This window comes from Tachysurus fulvidraco, chromosome 12 (assembly GCF_022655615.1).
Source record: "Tachysurus fulvidraco isolate hzauxx_2018 chromosome 12, HZAU_PFXX_2.0, whole genome shotgun sequence".
Lineage (NCBI taxonomy): Eukaryota > Metazoa > Chordata > Actinopteri > Siluriformes > Bagridae > Tachysurus > Tachysurus fulvidraco.
Window position 1 is genome coordinate 15,151,761 of NC_062529.1, and position 17,851 is coordinate 15,169,611.

General features: G+C 35.8%; 1 protein-coding gene across 8 annotated transcripts in view; it reads left to right on the forward strand.

Annotated features, from left to right (window-relative positions):
* LOC113659633 (1-phosphatidylinositol 4,5-bisphosphate phosphodiesterase beta-4) overlaps positions 1-17,851 on the forward strand; it is a 48,117-nt gene that overhangs the window by 13,348 nt on the left and 16,918 nt on the right. For 3 of the 8 annotated variants that reach the window (XM_027172519.2, XM_027172521.2, XM_027172520.2), the window contains 25 exons: positions 285-378; positions 536-615; positions 1,963-2,047; positions 2,129-2,219; positions 2,457-2,546; positions 2,805-2,902; positions 3,307-3,451; positions 4,607-4,691; positions 7,363-7,487; positions 8,296-8,347; positions 9,554-9,656; positions 10,058-10,222; positions 10,500-10,704; positions 10,960-11,048; positions 12,122-12,257; positions 13,318-13,376; positions 13,486-13,551; positions 13,720-13,835; positions 14,122-14,194; positions 14,297-14,472; positions 15,272-15,373; positions 16,378-16,435; positions 16,520-16,606; positions 16,723-16,759; positions 17,477-17,851. In XM_027172519.2, coding sequence (XP_027028320.2) covers positions 285-378; positions 536-615; positions 1,963-2,047; positions 2,129-2,219; positions 2,457-2,546; positions 2,805-2,902; positions 3,307-3,451; positions 4,607-4,691; positions 7,363-7,487; positions 8,296-8,347; positions 9,554-9,656; positions 10,058-10,222; positions 10,500-10,704; positions 10,960-11,048; positions 12,122-12,257; positions 13,318-13,376; positions 13,486-13,551; positions 13,720-13,835; positions 14,122-14,194; positions 14,297-14,472; positions 15,272-15,373; positions 16,378-16,435; positions 16,520-16,606; positions 16,723-16,759; positions 17,477-17,565 — 2,506 coding nt within the window. In that variant the 3' untranslated portion in view covers positions 17,566-17,851. Of the gene's footprint in view, positions 1-284; positions 379-535; positions 616-1,962; positions 2,048-2,128; positions 2,220-2,456; positions 2,547-2,804; positions 2,903-3,306; positions 3,452-4,606; positions 4,692-7,362; positions 7,488-8,295; positions 8,348-9,553; positions 9,657-10,057; positions 10,223-10,499; positions 10,705-10,959; positions 11,049-12,121; positions 12,258-13,317; positions 13,377-13,485; positions 13,552-13,719; positions 13,908-14,121; positions 14,198-14,296; positions 14,473-15,271; positions 15,374-16,377; positions 16,436-16,519; positions 16,607-16,722; positions 16,760-17,476 lie in introns of those variants that run through there. The other 5 variants (XM_047821564.1, XM_027172522.2, XM_047821565.1 and 2 more) reach the window with 3 other exon arrangements.

Consider the following 17,851-nt stretch of genomic DNA (forward strand, 5'->3'; position numbering starts at 1 on the left):
TCTGGGTTGAGAATGTTTTATGTTTTTCCCTTGCAACAGCCAAGTCTGTTTTTTATATATGAAAATAAAATCAAACGTTAAATGGAACCATAAAACCGAATGAAGTTTTCAGTGAGAGGTCTGTATAGGTCCAACACTAATACAGACTCTTATAACACAGCTTTTAGAGATTTAATAATTTATTTAATTGGTTGCAGGCATTAAAACAGATGTCAGCACTTGGGAGTTACTGCACCTCCAAGTCTGCAAGTGTACATTTTGAACTGCTTGTCTTTTTCCTGCAGGTGTGTGGAGCTGGACTGCTGGGATGGAAAGGGAGAGGACCAGGAGCCAATTATTACTCATGGCAAGGCCATGTGCACAGATGTGCTTTTCAAGGTGAATAGCTTTGCCAAAAGCATCACAGACATCTTATGATGAACTCATTGTACTCAACTGATTATTTATGATAAGGCGATATCAGAATTATACCAAGAGGATGATATGAATATGTGAACTACATTCTGATTAAAAACAAATGAACTGCACTTTCCAGGACGTTATTCAGGCCATCAAAGAAACTGCATTTGTGACTTCTGACTTCCCTGTGATTCTCTCGTTTGAGAACCATTGCTCGTACGTATGTTTTATGTCATAACAGACAGGGAATGGCTTCAAAATTCATATTATACAATAATAACTTATTTACAAATCAAATGCATAAAATAGTAATGCTTAGTAGGTCTACACTAATTAGTCACTTTGATAGGCACATCTGCTTAATCATGCAATCATCTGCCGTCTGTTGGCAAGACCTGAGAGAGACGCAGGAGGACCTGTTTCCCTCAGGCCATCAGACTCCTCATGTCCATCTCATAAATCACTCAAGGTTCCATAAAGACTCATTAACTTCATTTAAACTCTGCTCACTACTCTTACTACATGTAACTCACTTGTATGTTATTTCACTTTCCATTCTGTAATGTTTGCACAATCTGTACCTTTACTACATGTAGCATAATTGCACATTATGCTTCTAAAAGTAACATATACACAAATTTCACATTACATTCTATTATATAACTTTATTAATTCTATTCATTCAACTTGGTTTTAGATTATTTATTTGCACTAGTCTAGATGGAGTGGCCAGATTTTGTATTTTTTATTTTTATTTACAAGTAGTATGATTATATATACATGTATAAAGCTGTAAATGATAATTAAAAATCCTGAATCTAATCATGTGCAGCAGCACAGTGCATACAACCCCTCAGATACAGGTCAAGAGCTTCAGTTAATATTTAAATCAGAAAAGAAATGTGATCTCTGACTTTGACACTGGTTATTGCTGTTCAGAAACTGGGATTTTCACACACAACAGTCTCTAAATTTTACACAGAATGTTGTGAAACATAAAACCGCCATGCATTGAGTGGCAGTTCTGCAGTTGAGTGTAACTAAAAATTATTCTTTACAACTGTTGTAATTGTTATCAGAGAAGCTTCTCTGCAGTACTGCAGGCAGAAACGTCCTGTTGATTAACCTTAGCCTCAGATTTTGCCCATCCACATCAAGGTTCCAAATGTTCTTGACTGCTAATCACCACAGTTGTAAAGAGTAATAATTTGAGCCTTCCTCATAATCATATAACCTTCTTTTCACTCTGATTAACTTTAGAGTTGCTGGGAGTAAAATCCCAAATGATCAGCAGTTTCTTCTAAAATACTTAAACCAGCTCTTAAAATAAAGCTCTGTACCTACATCTGTATCTGCTGCTACATGATTGGCCGATTAGATGATTGCATGAATAAGTAGGGGAACTGATGCTTCTACTAAAGAGATTGCATATCTCAATGTAATTAAATTTTTCCTCCAAATATCTACAACAACATCTCTCTAAATCCACATTCGTATGAAACACACTTTCGAATTTCGTTCAGACCGTTTGATTTATAATGTCTGTTTTTGTTTGTTTTATAGGAGACATCAACAGTATAAGTTGGCCCGATATTGTGAGGACATTTTTGGAGATATGCTCCTTAAGCAACCTTTAGAAGACTTCCCAGTATGTGTGTTAATGAAGACCAATGATTTGTAATAATGTTTAATGACCTTCTTTTTAGAGACGCTTTTCATTGCCATTTAGATGGTGTCCGGACAGGCTTTGCCTTCACCAAATGATCTTAAAGGAAAAATCCTCATTAAGAACAGAAGATTAAAACCTGAAGTTGAAAAGAGTATGTATATGTTTTGCTGAACATTTGAGGTTAATGCACGTAAGTTATATTTTATATAAATATATATATATATATATATATATATATATATATATATATATATATATATATATATATATATATATATAAATATAAATGCATTTTGTTTATATTGTAGCTATCTAGAATGGATAGATTTTTAACTGATGATTTGCAATGGTTTTTTTTAATGGCATAAGTATGATTGCTGTTTGGTAGAGCAACTGGATCACTTCAGGAAGCATATGGAAGCTGGAGAGACGATCGCTATTATGTCAGAGGATGAGAATGAGGAAGATCCTGGCTCTGGTGGGGAAGTGCTGGTTCTCCAGCTGTTTAAAATGCACAAAACACACTTTCATTATAAAGTATAGTAGTCCATCTCTAACTGCTGTAAGACCATTAGCTAAATGCATTGAAATATAATGGTATGTGGAAATTTCATACCTCCCTGTTGGTCTCCTTTGAGGCTTCTTCCGAAGCCTCCTGCATCGTGCTAATGAATAATAGTATTTGATGGTTTCATTTTTGGGAGAAAATATTTCACTTATCTTTTTATGTGTATAGGAGAGCTCGCAGATGAGGCTCACCCAGAACGGATATGTGGAAACCTCGTCATTAGCCAGACGAATAATAGTGAAGGCAATACGCTTGGGGCAAGAAAGGTTGTCCTGCATTTCTTTGTATATGTTTTTTTCCCCCAATTTGCTCCTGAGAAGATTGTCCTGTGCAAGTCAGCTTCAATTTTTTACAAACAATGGCCAAAATGATTGTTTATAATAAAAATTGCAACTGTCAGTTATTCAAGATGTTTAGTCAATGCCAACAAACTGCTAAAGCTTAAATAAGATCTTGTCTGTCTCTTCTGACTTTGCTTTCAATCCGTTGTATTAAAATATCAACACTAATAGAGTTTGATATACACTGAAGTCCAAATGTACTTTATTTGGGTCTCTTGTTGCTTTTTCTTTGTTGTGTTAAAGATCAACTAGCTCTTGTTTGATTTTTTTTGCTGTTAAATTCATTTATGCATTTTACTATTAAATCTGAACTCTAGTCTCTTTTGCAGGCTGGTGAAACAAATGTGGCTGATGAGCAAGCTTTGATCCAGTCTTACACATATGTTGCAGCAACCACTAATATCCACCCGTACCTTTCTAGTATTGTAAACTATGCTCAGGCTGTGAAATTCCAAGGTTTTGAGGAAGCTGAAGGCACGTTTTGCATTATTATATCTCTATTATTATCTCTCATCTCTCACTATACTGTATGTATATAGAACATAGCATGAGAATTCTTTTGTGGTGTTACAACATGAAATTGAAATGGTCCAAGTATGCCTTAGACAATTAATCTAATGTTCTTACCTTATATTATATCCTTATATCTTGTGGTCCTTATATTTTTGCCTGTTCTTTAGAATAATTTAAGCTATTTGTTGAACACATTCAGGGACTTGGGTGGAAACTATTTGAGTCTAGTTTCAACAGTAAGCTTAATGTTATTGTCCTGTTAGAAGATGAACATTTCTCGGTTTCAGATATCTTGCAGATTGGATCTGGTTTTCTTCTAGACGTGCACTGTATTTGGCCCACTTTATGCTTCTACCACCATGCTTTAGAGTTTGGTTTCTGTCAACTGTAGCATGTGTTGCCCAAGACTGAATAATAAAAATAGGACTAGAACCTACATTTCCTGAAGAAAATGTGAATGGTGCTTGCACTTGGCAAATCTCAGAGGCTAGTGCAGACGAGCATGTGACGTGACCATAATACATGTGAGGCAGTTCCCCTCATTGTGCTGAGGGTTTTGATACGTCACATGTCCATGTTGTGCAAATGATTTATTTTCACGTGAAATCATGTGACGTCACGTGACTTCATCAAATGACACGTGAGGAAGTTCCCCTCATTGTTCTGAGTGTTTTGATGTGTCACAAGTCCATGTTGTAAAAAGTATTTTGATTTTGCATATTTTGGGGGCGGGGCTGCGGCACAACCGGAAGGCCAGTCGATACACCAATTTAAAAGTTTGTTCAGAGTATCACCCTAAAGGAGTTGGCCGAGTTTGGTGTAGATAGTTCAAAAGCTTGCCGAGTTATAAACCTCCAAAGTTTATAATGGGAGTCTATGGGGGAAAAAGGCCACTTTGAGACCCGGTACCGGAAGTACCGGTACTCGGATCGCTTATAAAAGTCATAGCACACCTCTCCTCAATGAGCCGGTCAATGTGACACCTCATTCATGGGTCTAGGACAAAAGCTGCGGTTACAAGTTAAGAGTATGCCCAATAGTAAGAATGTTGCTTTGCGAGCAGCATTAATAATGTTAAGAACAAATCTAAAACTATAGTTGTGCATTTTTTTCCAGAGAAGAACATCCACCACAACATGTCTTCATTCAGCGAGTCAGTAGGATTGGGATACTTGCGGACCAACGCCATTGAATTTGTCAAGTATCCTTACCCTTTTTTCCCCCCCAACAGCTTGTCCTCTAATGATGGTCTTTGAGTAATAATTTGTGGAAATTGTGGTTTCAAGTGCATAATGAAGACCTTTTTAATTAAAGCTCTTAAGCCAAAATAGAGACTCCCCTATACCAGAGTGGATAACTATTGGTCAGCTGGATGAGTGCTTATAATGTATTCTCACTTCACTATTCAGCTTAGTAAGAAATAGTTTGGGAATGTTTCCTGAACCTTCTTAAATGATCACATAGAAAACTTTCTCCTGCAACAAAAACAGTAAACATCTGGCATTTACTTGCTTTAAAATGAACGTTGTTTTACTGTTAAAAAATCTACATTGTAGTGCTGATGAAATCAAATATAGTATGAATCTGTTGAGTATGAAAATATTGCAGCTAACTTATTGGCAGAGTACATCTCAAAGTAATGTACTGAATATATTGGTCAGTCTTAAAATACTGTGTCAGTGGAAAAAAATTAAAAGTATTCATTTACAAATAATAATAAAATAATACTCTCTTTCAAAAACATCTGAAATTTTTACAAGACAATGTATTGATATTCTGAGCACTGGTCCAATGATAAGATAGGTGCCATCCAGCAGCGTCCGAATCTCTTAATCCAGCCTCTGGGTGAGTACTACAGAGTGAGATAGTGAGAGACTTGAGGGGGAGAGACTTGTATTTCAAAACAACATTCATAGGATTTGTAAAAAACAAAATAAAACAAAAAAAAAAATCTGTGTTTTAGCCCATGTTTTGTTTTATTATAATAATGATCATGCTAAATAAGGTGCTTTGCTGGGAATTTTTCCATGTATCACATCAGCCATTATGGTGCTAGATGTGAGATGTTATGTCCACATACATAACTACAAAATATATTTACAAATCAAACAGTCGACCAATTTGGCTCAAGTACATTGTCAGTAGACCGGTACATACAATGATCATCAGCATGATAAGATTTTCAGTAATTGATTAAATGAAGAACTGGTAATTAAATAGAATAGACATTCCCCAAATAATTAGTGGAATTTGCCATAGGCCATAATTGTAAATGGACATGGATAAAGAAAAAAGATCACTCTCACTAGCACAATGTTCTTCAAACAAAGCTTTCATTTTCTTCTCTTAACCCATCATTACAAAATACTGTTGTTGTTTTTTTAAATATATCAATATAAAGTTCTTTAACTTGATAAACATGATCGGTCTGTTATAACCCTTATTTGTATGTATTTTAACAGATTTTGTATTTAAAATCAATGGGTTAATACTGTTGATGCTAGTATACACTTTAAATGCATTTTCTGTCAAATTGACTTGAAATTCATTGTCTTTACTCCAAGTTGCCCCAGCTTTATCAGACCAGCAATTGCAGATATACTTTGTGTTGGAACCCCCCTCTTTACCCTTTGCATTCACACTGAATACTCCTAAAGGTGATTAGGAAAGACATGCTAGCAGTACTGGACTGATCTAGATTGCTCTAGACTCCTGAAAAAAGTTATCTTATGTACTGTAGTACACTTGCATAGTTCTGTGCAAATCTATATAAGCCAAGCAGGTTGACTGACTGACTTAAAAATGTAATCTCTAAGATTCATTGGCATTGTGGTCACCTGTCTGCTTTTGATTGTTTGTTTTTTGGCATGCCATTTTGAAGCCATCATTTCTAAGATTTGCTTCTCATACGCTGAACCGTGGAGGTAATTTAGTTGGCAGATATCTGCAAGGTCTAAGCAAATCCCCTGCTGGTTCCTGCCTATAATGTAGTGGGTGTTCTTTATGGAAACCCGTTGCAGAAGCTTGACTGCTTAGATTTTAGCCCATCTGCTTGTGAGAGTCTATACTAAGTGTCTCCATGTCATTTCTATCACACAGGCTACAGCAATTTCTGGTTTATTTGTGTCCCCATTGTTCAGTAGTTGGCTTGATGGTTGGCATGTTCAGGGATCCGTTTCCTATTTCACAAAAGATTGTTCCTTATGAGTGACGTATTGGTTTTGTCTGAAACTTTAGTTCCCTTTGGAGATGATGATAAACTCATGGGAGTCTCCTGTCCATAAATGAATTGGTAATTTAAATAAAAGCTAGTCAAAATGTACAGTAAATGATTTCCTGATATTGATACATATAACTATAATAGGGTTTATGCTACTGTGAAGAAAATGTTCCCTTGGGTTTCAGTTTGATTTAAATCTATGCATCTGACTGTTTACGAATTTTGCTTATGCCTTGGAATATATTATCATAATGCCAAGAGGCAAGAGTGTTCAGTGAAGAGTAAGTGCTCACTTGTTATATAAATGAGACAACTCATTTATTTCATGGATTGTTTGTCTGTCTACTTCTTTTAAAATGATTGAAGATTTTTATTTGGCCATTGGAATAGAGAAATGTTATAACAGAATAAATGCCTATCGTCGTTTGAAACGTGCAAAAAAGCATACAAAAGAAAGACTGCATCAATTGGAAGAGCATCACTAAAGGAGCTCAGAATCCTTCTTTCTTCTATAGTTCAAAAGTATGGATTTAAAGTCCATACTTTTAATATTTTCTCCAAAGTATTTGATCTATAAACAATTCAATTCCCAACAAATTCCTCTTAAATTTTTGAAAAAACTTTTGTGTTTTGCCCTAACTAAGATGAACAGTTACAACAAGCGCCAGATGAGTCGGATCTACCCCAAAGGAGGCAGAGTGGACTCTAGTAATTATATGCCTCAGATATTCTGGAATGCTGGCTGCCAGATGGTAGCACTGAACTTCCAGACCCCAGGTAATGCAAACGACACCACTGTCACTTGCTGTAACAACCCCCTACATACACATACAGTCAGAGATGTGAATCCACCTCCATTATTTTCTGGAGCTTTAGGCATACTGCAGTTGTGCAGCAGTGTTATGTATGTAGAAACCGTGGCAAAGGGATAACAGTCAGGTTCATTTCCACTCAAGTATCCCTATGGTACATTATACAAGTACAATATATATCGATATACCGGTAATCAGCAAAATCAAACATAAAATAAAGAAGGTTATTTTCATATAAAAGTTATTGTGTAAGTGCACTACCGCACATTACTAATCAGTGGCACTGTGGTTTGTGGAGAAGCCATCCTGTTGAATATTCACAAGCACTCACTCTAGAAACCTTTATGTCATTCCAAGACATCTGGAGCTTTCACATTTCTAAGTTTCTTCAGAAGTAGCTGAAGTCCAGATGAATGTGCTCAGCAATCAGAAAGCTGTTTGTACTACTGCAGTCTTCTGAGACCTAATATGCCAGACTGTTTGAGAGTCACAACGTAATCGGTTTGGGGAAATCAATGGAAATGTCACAAAGTCTCCGTTAAACCAAAATGTTAAAGTGTTGAGCTAAAGGAAGCCTGGTCCACCAATACATCATGTCCTATCACTGTTCTGAAAACATTGTACCAACTTTAAAGAGTTTAATCAGTTATATGTGTACATGGTTCAACTTCCTAACAAGGGATATGCAAAGAAAAGAATTTCATGTACTGCAATGTACATCATATGTGAAAAAATTATTCATCTTCGTCTAATCATCATCTGGCTTTTTTTAGATTTGGCAATGCAGCTGAACCAAGGAAAGTTTGAGTACAATGGGTCATGTGGGTATGTGAACTTCAGATTACTGTTAACCTCAAATACACACTTCATTGCTGCATTTAAAGAGAATTATTTGGGAATGAACCAAATTTACCACTATTTTGCTATCTTTATATAAAAATGTTTCCATTTACATTGTAATAACATTAATATCTGTGTACTAAAAAAGTCATTATGCCCTGAAAATTTTTTTTTTAATGCTTTCTGTCTGATTATGTGGTCAGCATGTGTTCGATTGTCTTCACTTTATAATGCAGGCATCAAAAAAAATATAGATTTTGCCAAAGGTATGTGGACACCTGACCAGTTACACCCATATGTGCTTGCTGAACATTTCCTAGATGTAATATTCTTTTGGCTGTTATAATAACACAAACTCTTCTGGGACAACTTTTCACAAGGTTTGGAATTGTATGGATTTATTCCATCAAACATAAAACACTGGTGAGGTTAGGCACTGGTCCTGGATGAGAAGGAGGAGGTTATTGATCCAGTTCATCCCCAAGGAGTTCAGTGAGGTTGAGTTAAGGGCTCTTTGCAGAACAGTCAAAATCTTACACACAAAACTTGGCAAAGTCTTTATGAAACATGTTTTGTGCACAGGGGCATTTTCATGTGGGAGCAGGTTTGAGCCTGTGGTTCAAGTAAAGCAGAGAATTTAATGCTAGACATAAAAAGACATTCAATATATTTGTGTTCTTCTAACACTTTTCGCCATATTGTCTATCAGACATGTCTCTTAAGAATTGTTTGGGAATTATTTTCATATTTAGCAGTGAGGTTAAAACTGTTCCCATACATAGTACATCAAGCTAGAAGATTGTACTGCGTTTTGCATGGTCCTTATTGGGTAAAGGTGATGTACAGTACATGTTTCTAATACAGAGTATACACTGGATAGTAAAAGTGCCTTAAAAGCACATCACCAATTTTAGGTATTCAATAATAATGAACTAAAATATAGCATTATTTAAGTAACAAAGTCCTGGTAGTGAGAAATCCTAAGCATAATATTAACACACAGGTCAAGGCAAAGTAGTTTAAAATCTGTAAGTGTTACACATCCGTCAGTGCTATATATTGAATATGAGACAATGGTGGATTAATTAAACGGATCATTGCTTTATAAGGGGACTAGAGGTAATGGCACAATTGGAATGTAATGGGAATAAATTAGCTTTTGTCAGCTTGTTTGATGTTTTTCCTTTGCAGTTATTTGCTTAAGCCAGACTTCATGCGTCGGCCAGACCGCACCTTTGACCCTTTCTCCGAGACCCCTGTGGATGGAGTGATTGCAGCCACTTGCAGTGTCCAGGTACAACGTTTTAAAAATATTATGGCTTAAAATCTTTGCTTATTTCATGACAGGCAAATTAATACAAGTTCAAAAAAGTTGCCAAAAAAAAAAAGTTTTGATTAGGCTAGACAAGGATATGTCCTGAAAATATTTGGGCTGAATTGCGTAGGTTCATGATGACAGAGTTTGGAGAAAAGACATGAAAGAGTCAGAATTTAGAGGAAACATGAAAGAATCAGATTTTTGAGGAAACGCATGAAAGTACCTGCTATCCTCTGGTTCAGCGTCCAAATGTCATGTTCTTTTAGCTTCATTTATTAGTGATGATTTTTTAGCTCCTAGTTAGAAGCATTAACCAGCTCAGTCTTCATATTTCTGAAAATAATTCATTCCTGTTTAACATTTATGAATCGATGTAGGTAATTTCAGGCCAGTTTTTGTCTGACAAGAAGATTGGCACCTATGTGGAGGTGGATATGTATGGCCTACCCACAGATACCATTCGCAAGGAGTTTCGAACTAGGATGGTGATGAACAATGGATTAAACCCTGTATACAACGAGGAACCATTTGTTTTTAGAAAGGTAATATTTGTTGTGGTGTTATTGCAAAGTCATGCTGTGTTCTGTCAGCCATCTCTTATTTACATACTGTAGTCTCAGACTGGTATCATTAAACTTAATCTTGAGAATGCTTTAGGACTACAGGCAGAAAAGCAGCTGTGTGTGTTAGCATGCTACTCTGCCTCACCATCCTCATATCTTTGCTCCACTGCACGTTGAATTTCTGCTTATCACTGAAATTCCTCATGCACCCACACACACACACACAGTGAATAATATACTTTCCACCAACCCAAAGGTAATCCTTCCGGACCTTGCAGTGCTCAGAATAGCGGTGTATGATGACAACAATAAGCTGATTGGTCAGAGGATTCTCCCCCTAGACGGTCTGCAGGCTGGCTACAGACACATCTCCCTACGAAACGAGGGCAACAATCCCCTTACCTTACCCACCATCTTCTGCAACATCATCCTCAAAACATATGTACCTGATGGATTTGGAGGTAATTTCAGCTTCACAAGTTCTCTTAGAGCAACCATTCCTATCTTTTTAAGAAGAAGTTGGCTGAAAATGCATTCAGTAAACAAATTCACCAGGAACACTTCTTGCTGCTGAGGTTTAACTAACAATAGTCACATAAATCAAAAGTTATTAATTAGCTTTATTAATATATTCTTGTTAAAATATCATATCACACATCCATATATTTTTAATCTCCAAGATTTTTAATCTTATCTTTTTAATCATATCTTTGTAGCCATTGTGGATGCTCTTTCTGATCCGAAAAAGTTTTTATCCATTTGTGAAAAGAGAACAGACCAAATGAGAGCCATGGGCATTGAAACGGTGAGCATCTCCATAAATACACCACCCAGTGATACAGTGATCATTTACATTTTATCATTTTCTCCTCTTTATTAATATATTCTACAATAATTTTCAACATATAGAAGAGAACATTGATTAAACCATCTCTAAATAATTGCGCAGTTATAAAATGATACTATTATATTACTATTTGTTATTTTCCCTCATTACTCTAGCACATTGGATTTTAAATGAAACAATAAGTCTCTCTAAACTCTCTATTCTGACTGGAGTCATAAATTCAGTTCATGTGAACTCTTGATGTATTTCATGTGAAGTTTTTATGCCATCGATTGCTGTTGAAAAACACTTGGTTTGTGATGTTGTATAGATGGTTTGTGTAGTGTATTTCATGGACATGTTACTCCTGTGTAATTCACTGTGGGTAATTACTATACACAGGGGTTTTCTCAGGATTAGCTGGTTTCTTTACACCTCCTAATAACATGCCAGTGTGTGGATTGTCTTTGCTAAATTGCCTTTAGGTATGAATGAGTTTGTCATGTATAGTGTATTATAATGGTGTCCTATCCAGGATTTGCTCCTTGTATTGTGTTGATAGGCTCTGGAGACATCATGACCATGTCTTAATTAAGGATTTTTAAAATCTAAGTAATATTTTTATTTTGCTATTTATTTTATTTGCTATTGCGACCACATAGACATGTAGATGCTGCTAAAGCAGTTCATTGTGAAGCTGAAAGACATTGCTAAATCATTAGCAGTTATTATGCAGTTACATCATTATATCTGTTCCTTTAGTACTGTACATGTACAGTATGATCCTCTAAAAGAGTAATACTGTACAAAAAACAAAGGTCTACAATTAAAACTTTGTATGTCATTATCATGTTATAGTCACTGTTATATTTCATATGCAGCATTTGGAAGTATGTAAAAAAGCTTTTGTCATTGAGTTCTGTGAGAAATTACTAATTTTTTAGTCAGTTTAGTCAAAATGAGTCACTTTGTGATGAAGTGATGGAGATTAAAAACTGTCATTGCTGCAAGTGTAATCATGCATGAGACTGATTTTCTGTGGTTGTGTGCAGTGGGAGATAGCAGAGGTGCCAAATGACAGCCCGAAGAGAACTAAAAGAGGAAAGACAAATCATCCAAAGGCTGTGTCACCGCAGAAGAGTTGTGATGCATCATCAGGACCAAATCTGAACATTTCCTCAAGAAAAGGTACAAATTTCTAAACTACTGTGACTATACTTTCAGAATTACATCAGTAACATCAAATCACTTCTTTGTGTTTCACTGTATCGTGCACAGTGTCTTAATTGGTCAAAAAATACATTTTTATTTCTGATCATATTTTCTTGTATAGAATGCCTGTACTGTACATTTAGTCATTCGTGCATTTAAAAACACAAAACTCTTGACCTGTACTTACATTATTTTATGTTTAATGTTTACATGAAACATCAGAATGGAGAAAAAATGTGATCCTCTTATTCTCTTCTAAAACATATATGCTCTCGCTCTTTCTACCTCTTTCTCTTCTTCATTTTTTTTTTTTTTTTTTTGGTATTATTGCTCTTGTTCCCTTTTACTTTCCTTTTCATTTCTGTGTTTCTTAACCCAATCCATGACCTTAGTATTCATGGGTGCTTTTAAAGTTAAGAATGAATGGCAGATTTAAGGAATCTAATGTTTTGGAGAAGTTTGACATGACAGCACACATCTACTGAATAATCCAGGTCACTAACTCAAGGTCAGGGATACGTGTTAAACTGAAGCCAGCATTTCAGCTTGCATATCCAGAGACACAAATCTGTAGGACAATTCAGGCAGAAGAAAAAGTTAATTCAATTCAATTCAATTCAATTCAAGTTTATTTGTATAGCGCTTTTTACAATAGACATTGTCTCAAAGCAGCTTTACAGAACATAAACACAGAGCAGAAGGTAAACATAATTAATGATAAAGGAATTAACGAATAATAAAAGAAATAAGAATTAACAGAATAAAAATTCTAGATTAAAATTCTAGATTATTATTAGATGTATATAGTTAAAAGATGTATATAGTAAAAAGTTAAAAGCTGTTCTCTAATGATACTTATGTTCACTGAAATCTCTTATCTTCTTCTCCTGAAATAACATATTTTAATGGCATGTGAATACAGGGCAACATTTGACATTTAATTGCTTTGAATAATTAATAAATGTACACTAACGTTATCTGTGGAGACCTTAGATGTAGTTTTTTTATACACTTTTTTTTACTTGTGTGTTAACAGTGTCTCCTACACCTGTTAACATGTCTCAAGTTACCACTGATGACCTGAAACAGATGAAGGTACAAAGAAATGTATTTTTCTACAACATTAGTGAATGTTTGTTTCTTAAATTGATTTTATTTCATATAATGCACTGCAACTTTTTTTTTTATTCCTCTTAAATTCCAGGCATATATAAAGCTAGTAAAAAAGCAGCTGAAGGAAGTTAATGCATTGATGAAAAAGCATACAGAGGTGACTAAAGACCTTTTCCCCCATTTGTGGTAATTGGATTATAGGTGCATAATGAACACACTGTGCTTGCTTTTGTAATAGATGCTCATGAGATGTGGTTTCAGGAACATGAGGAGGCAAAGTACAAAATGTCCTTAATGTTTGACATGATATTTCTTCCTGTTGCAGACATACGCTACATTGCAGAGATCACATTGTTCTCAGGTGGACAAGATGGCGACACAACATGAAAAAGAAAAGCGGGTGCTGGAAAAGCATTTAGAAAGGTGTAGCAAGAAAGTCAGGTAGATCGATAAAGAAGTGCCATCCAGCATAGGACCCACTATCCTAGATATACAGTACAATGCCTCAAATACGTGAGGATACTAATCCAGACTGAATATGAAAATATGCCTTGAAAAGCTTAAAAGTAAAAAAAAAAATATATATATATATATATATATATATATATATATATATATATATATATATATATATATATATATATATATATATATATATATATAATGGGGAAGTTCAGAATGTATTTTTAATATTGTTTTTTCTTTTTAATTTTTCATCCCTCCTCAGTGAATATAACTTGGAAACCTGCGGGGAAATAGAGAAGAGGAGAAAGAGCATTACCGCAGACTACAAAACAAAGGTGCTGAATTCTGTTTGCTCCTTTCTCTCTAAAGCAGATTGATCTTCACTTTACACAGCACTTGTGTGCTCAGTGAACTGCTCTTCTGTCCTGTTGCGACAGGTGAAGAATACGGTCGCTGCTCAAGCAGACGAACTGGCTGAGATGACGAAGACACACAGCGCTGAGGTCCAGGACCTCAGTGACCAGCATGTGCTACAGCAGTGTGAACTCCTCAGAAAGTTGATGCTAATAACACAGGAACAGCAGACACAGCAGCTCACTTACCTCCATGAGCGGTGAGACATTAATGTGAATAGGTTTACCTGGATGGTGTGTTCTTCAAATGAAGTACCACTCAAAAGAGGATTATGGTAACTTTAACTTTTTAGAAGTGTATTAAATACCACCACTATAACTGCTAATGTTTCCCGTTCAAATCCGTCCAGAAAGAAAAGCGTGGACTGTGGTGTTACTGAAGCTTCCTGTGCAAGCTGAATATCCATGCTGTGATGTTTATGTAACATTTTTCAGTCAATTCTACGTGTTGCTAAGATACAGCAGTATTGCACATGTACAATGTATCCCTGGGTTACTTCATTTATTCACAAACTTGGCGATGGCCTCATGCCTCCCTACAGTTTCAAATAATAGCCTCAGGTCAGCCCTTTACTTTGGGGTCTCTTCTCTACGCAGCCTTTCTGTGGGTGTTTTTCACAAAACGAGATTGCCTTCTGTAAGTTGACTTTGAACCTCAGGATTTTGCTCAGGATTCTCACTCCAGGGTTGTAGTTCATTAAAATACCAAAATACTCAACACTGAAATAGACGACAACTCTGTTTTCTCATGTTGTATAAATCTTCTTAAGTTGTCTTGCCAATTTTATATATTATGCTTTTATGATCCATACATCACTTCTTCCTTCAGTGCAGATGCGTTTATTATGGGATAGGGTAGAAAACATTATCCATAAAACGTGGCAAAGAATGTTAATGGAATTTGGATGTCCTACGGCAAGTTGGTATAATATTCTCTTCCGATTTTACTCCTGATCTAACAAATGACTCCATTTGTTGCTTGTTTGTGTTTTCTTCCAGACAGAGTAAGGAGATGAGAGCTAACCAAGCAAAGTCATCAATGGAGAACAGTAAAGCCATCAGTCAAGACAAAAGCATCAAAAACAAGGCTGAGAGAGAGAGGTAATGGGTCTGTTACTGAGAATGTCCCAAGCAGCCACGGATAGCCACAAAAAGTTTATTTGTGCCAATTTAGTGTCCATAAATGGTAGGCATGCATCATGTCTGCTGCATAAATTTGTTCATAACACATCTGTCAGAAATTGTAGGGAAATAATCAGTAACAGAGTTGATAATTTATATATTTATATTTACAGCATTTAGCAGACGCCCTTATCCAGAGCGACTTACATTTTATCTCATTTTCATACAACTGAGCAATTGAGGGTTAAGGGCCTTGCTCAGGGGCCCAGCAGTGGCAGCTTGGTGGACGTAGGAATCAAACTCACAACCTACGATTGGTAGTCCAACACCTTAATCACTAGGCTACCACTACCAAAATTATCATTTTTTATAATATGCCATTTAATTTTGTGGATCAACTGCATTCCATATCGGTTAATTTTTATCATTTAGTAGTTATAAACCTCAGCCATTCCCTGATATCTTTCATTTTCTCCCATGCCAGTAAATGTATTATTAAAAATGCTGACACTGGAGACTCCTTCTGTAAATGGTAAACATATATCCAAAAACAGAAAACTTTATAAGGTATTGTAAACCTCTTTTAATTATTAGCCATAGATTGCTCCACGGTGGTCCAGCTGCAGGATCCAGCTCTCTCACCACTACGAGGCCAGGTTTAATTCCTAGGGAGGGAATAATCCCAGCTGCTGTCAATGTCCGAGCCTCGGTATAATGGGAGGGTTGCATCAGGAAGGGGATCAGGTGTAAAACCTCTACTAAATTAAATATAGAAATATCAGATGATCCTCAATGGCAACCCTGACGAGGGAGCAGCCGAAGAACAACAGCATTATTAACCTCAAATTGTTTTGATCCTCTGCCATCCAATCCTTGTGAATGAGCTGTTGCTATAGAAACAGTAAAGTATTCAAGGAGCTCATTAATATAAATCAGTGATTTGTACTTTCTCTCCTTTTTTTTTGGCCATTTTGTGTCTGCAGGAGAGTTCGAGAACTGAACAGCAACAACACGAGAAAGTTTCTTATAGAAAGAAAAAAGGTATATAAAAGTCGTATGAAACAAATGGATAAACTTAATACTTTGTTTTGGTCGTGTTAAATAATTTCTAACGTGTATCGACAGCTTGCCTTGAACCAATCCAAAGAGCTTGATCAGCTCCAGACAGTCCAGCGTGAACAACTAGAGCAGCTGGATAAATATAATGCTGAGGTATTGTAGTTTCTATTTGAATCTTTCAGTATGATCTGACCATTCTAATTTATACAATTATTTATTCACTAATTCTTTCAGTGCTTTTACTACTTTGTGTTCTTTTTCCATTCTAGCTCCTGAAGTCACACCTTTCAACATCTCCGTGCCATGGTAGGAGCTTGCATTCACAAATCAATTTTATAATACCTCTCCTTGCTCATGATTCTTTTATTTCTCTCTATAAATCTGCTATACATCATGCCTGTGAAGTTTTTAGTGAACCTCTCACACTCCTGCAGACTGCTGAACCAATCAAGCTGATCAGAGGGAGAAAACTGTTCTCCTATAAATGTCCTGATTATTGAAGGTGTCAGAAATCATATAATCAATCAGTAAAAGCTGTCAGTGAATATATTGTGCAGCATGCATGCCGTAAATAGGCTCAGTAAGGAGCAGAGAGTTATGATTTTTGTGGATACAGATAGAGATCATACAGTATAAATTGCTCATGCTGATCCTAAAGCTACTGCCAAGACTAACTCGTGAGGTTCATTTGCATCTTTTAATACTCTTTCTTTGAAAGAAATTCATTTTGGCTTGGAGCAACTTGGCATAAAGTGTTTCTCACAACATTTTTAATTATTCCAGCACCAGGCTTAGCAGCACCTGATGGAAAAACCTGTGGAGAATTAAATCTCTAAACTCCACTTAGGAATCTGTCATAAAAATCACCAGGCCAGGATTGGGTAGCTCTTTTTTTTTTCTTTTTTTTTTTGTCATCTAAATGATGAAAGAAAAATTAATGAAACTTGCAGGAAAGTAAAGATTTATAGGGTTGTGTGCACATCTGTTGTTTGTGCTAATGCTGCATATGATGTTCCTGTTTAGGCCAAAATGACACAGCACATGCACATGAAGAACACAGAGGTGAAAAAGATCGAAGTCCCAGTGGTGCCCTAAACTCTCTAACCACATGAGATAACGGCAGCTCCGAACAAATACTGTACACACACAAGCAGCTGCAGAAGTGTAAAAAAAAAGAAATGCATTCTGGTTTCACATGTACAGAATATGCAGGATTGTTTTTAAAGTTGGTCTTTTTTCACATAAATCATTTTGTGTATATATCCGTAATTTTATACTAATATATTTTATACATTTATACAGTATATGGTGAACATATACAGTTTATATATATATATATATTTTTTTTCACCATGTTGTGTACCACTATACTACTACTCACCCCTTGTTCTTTTGTAT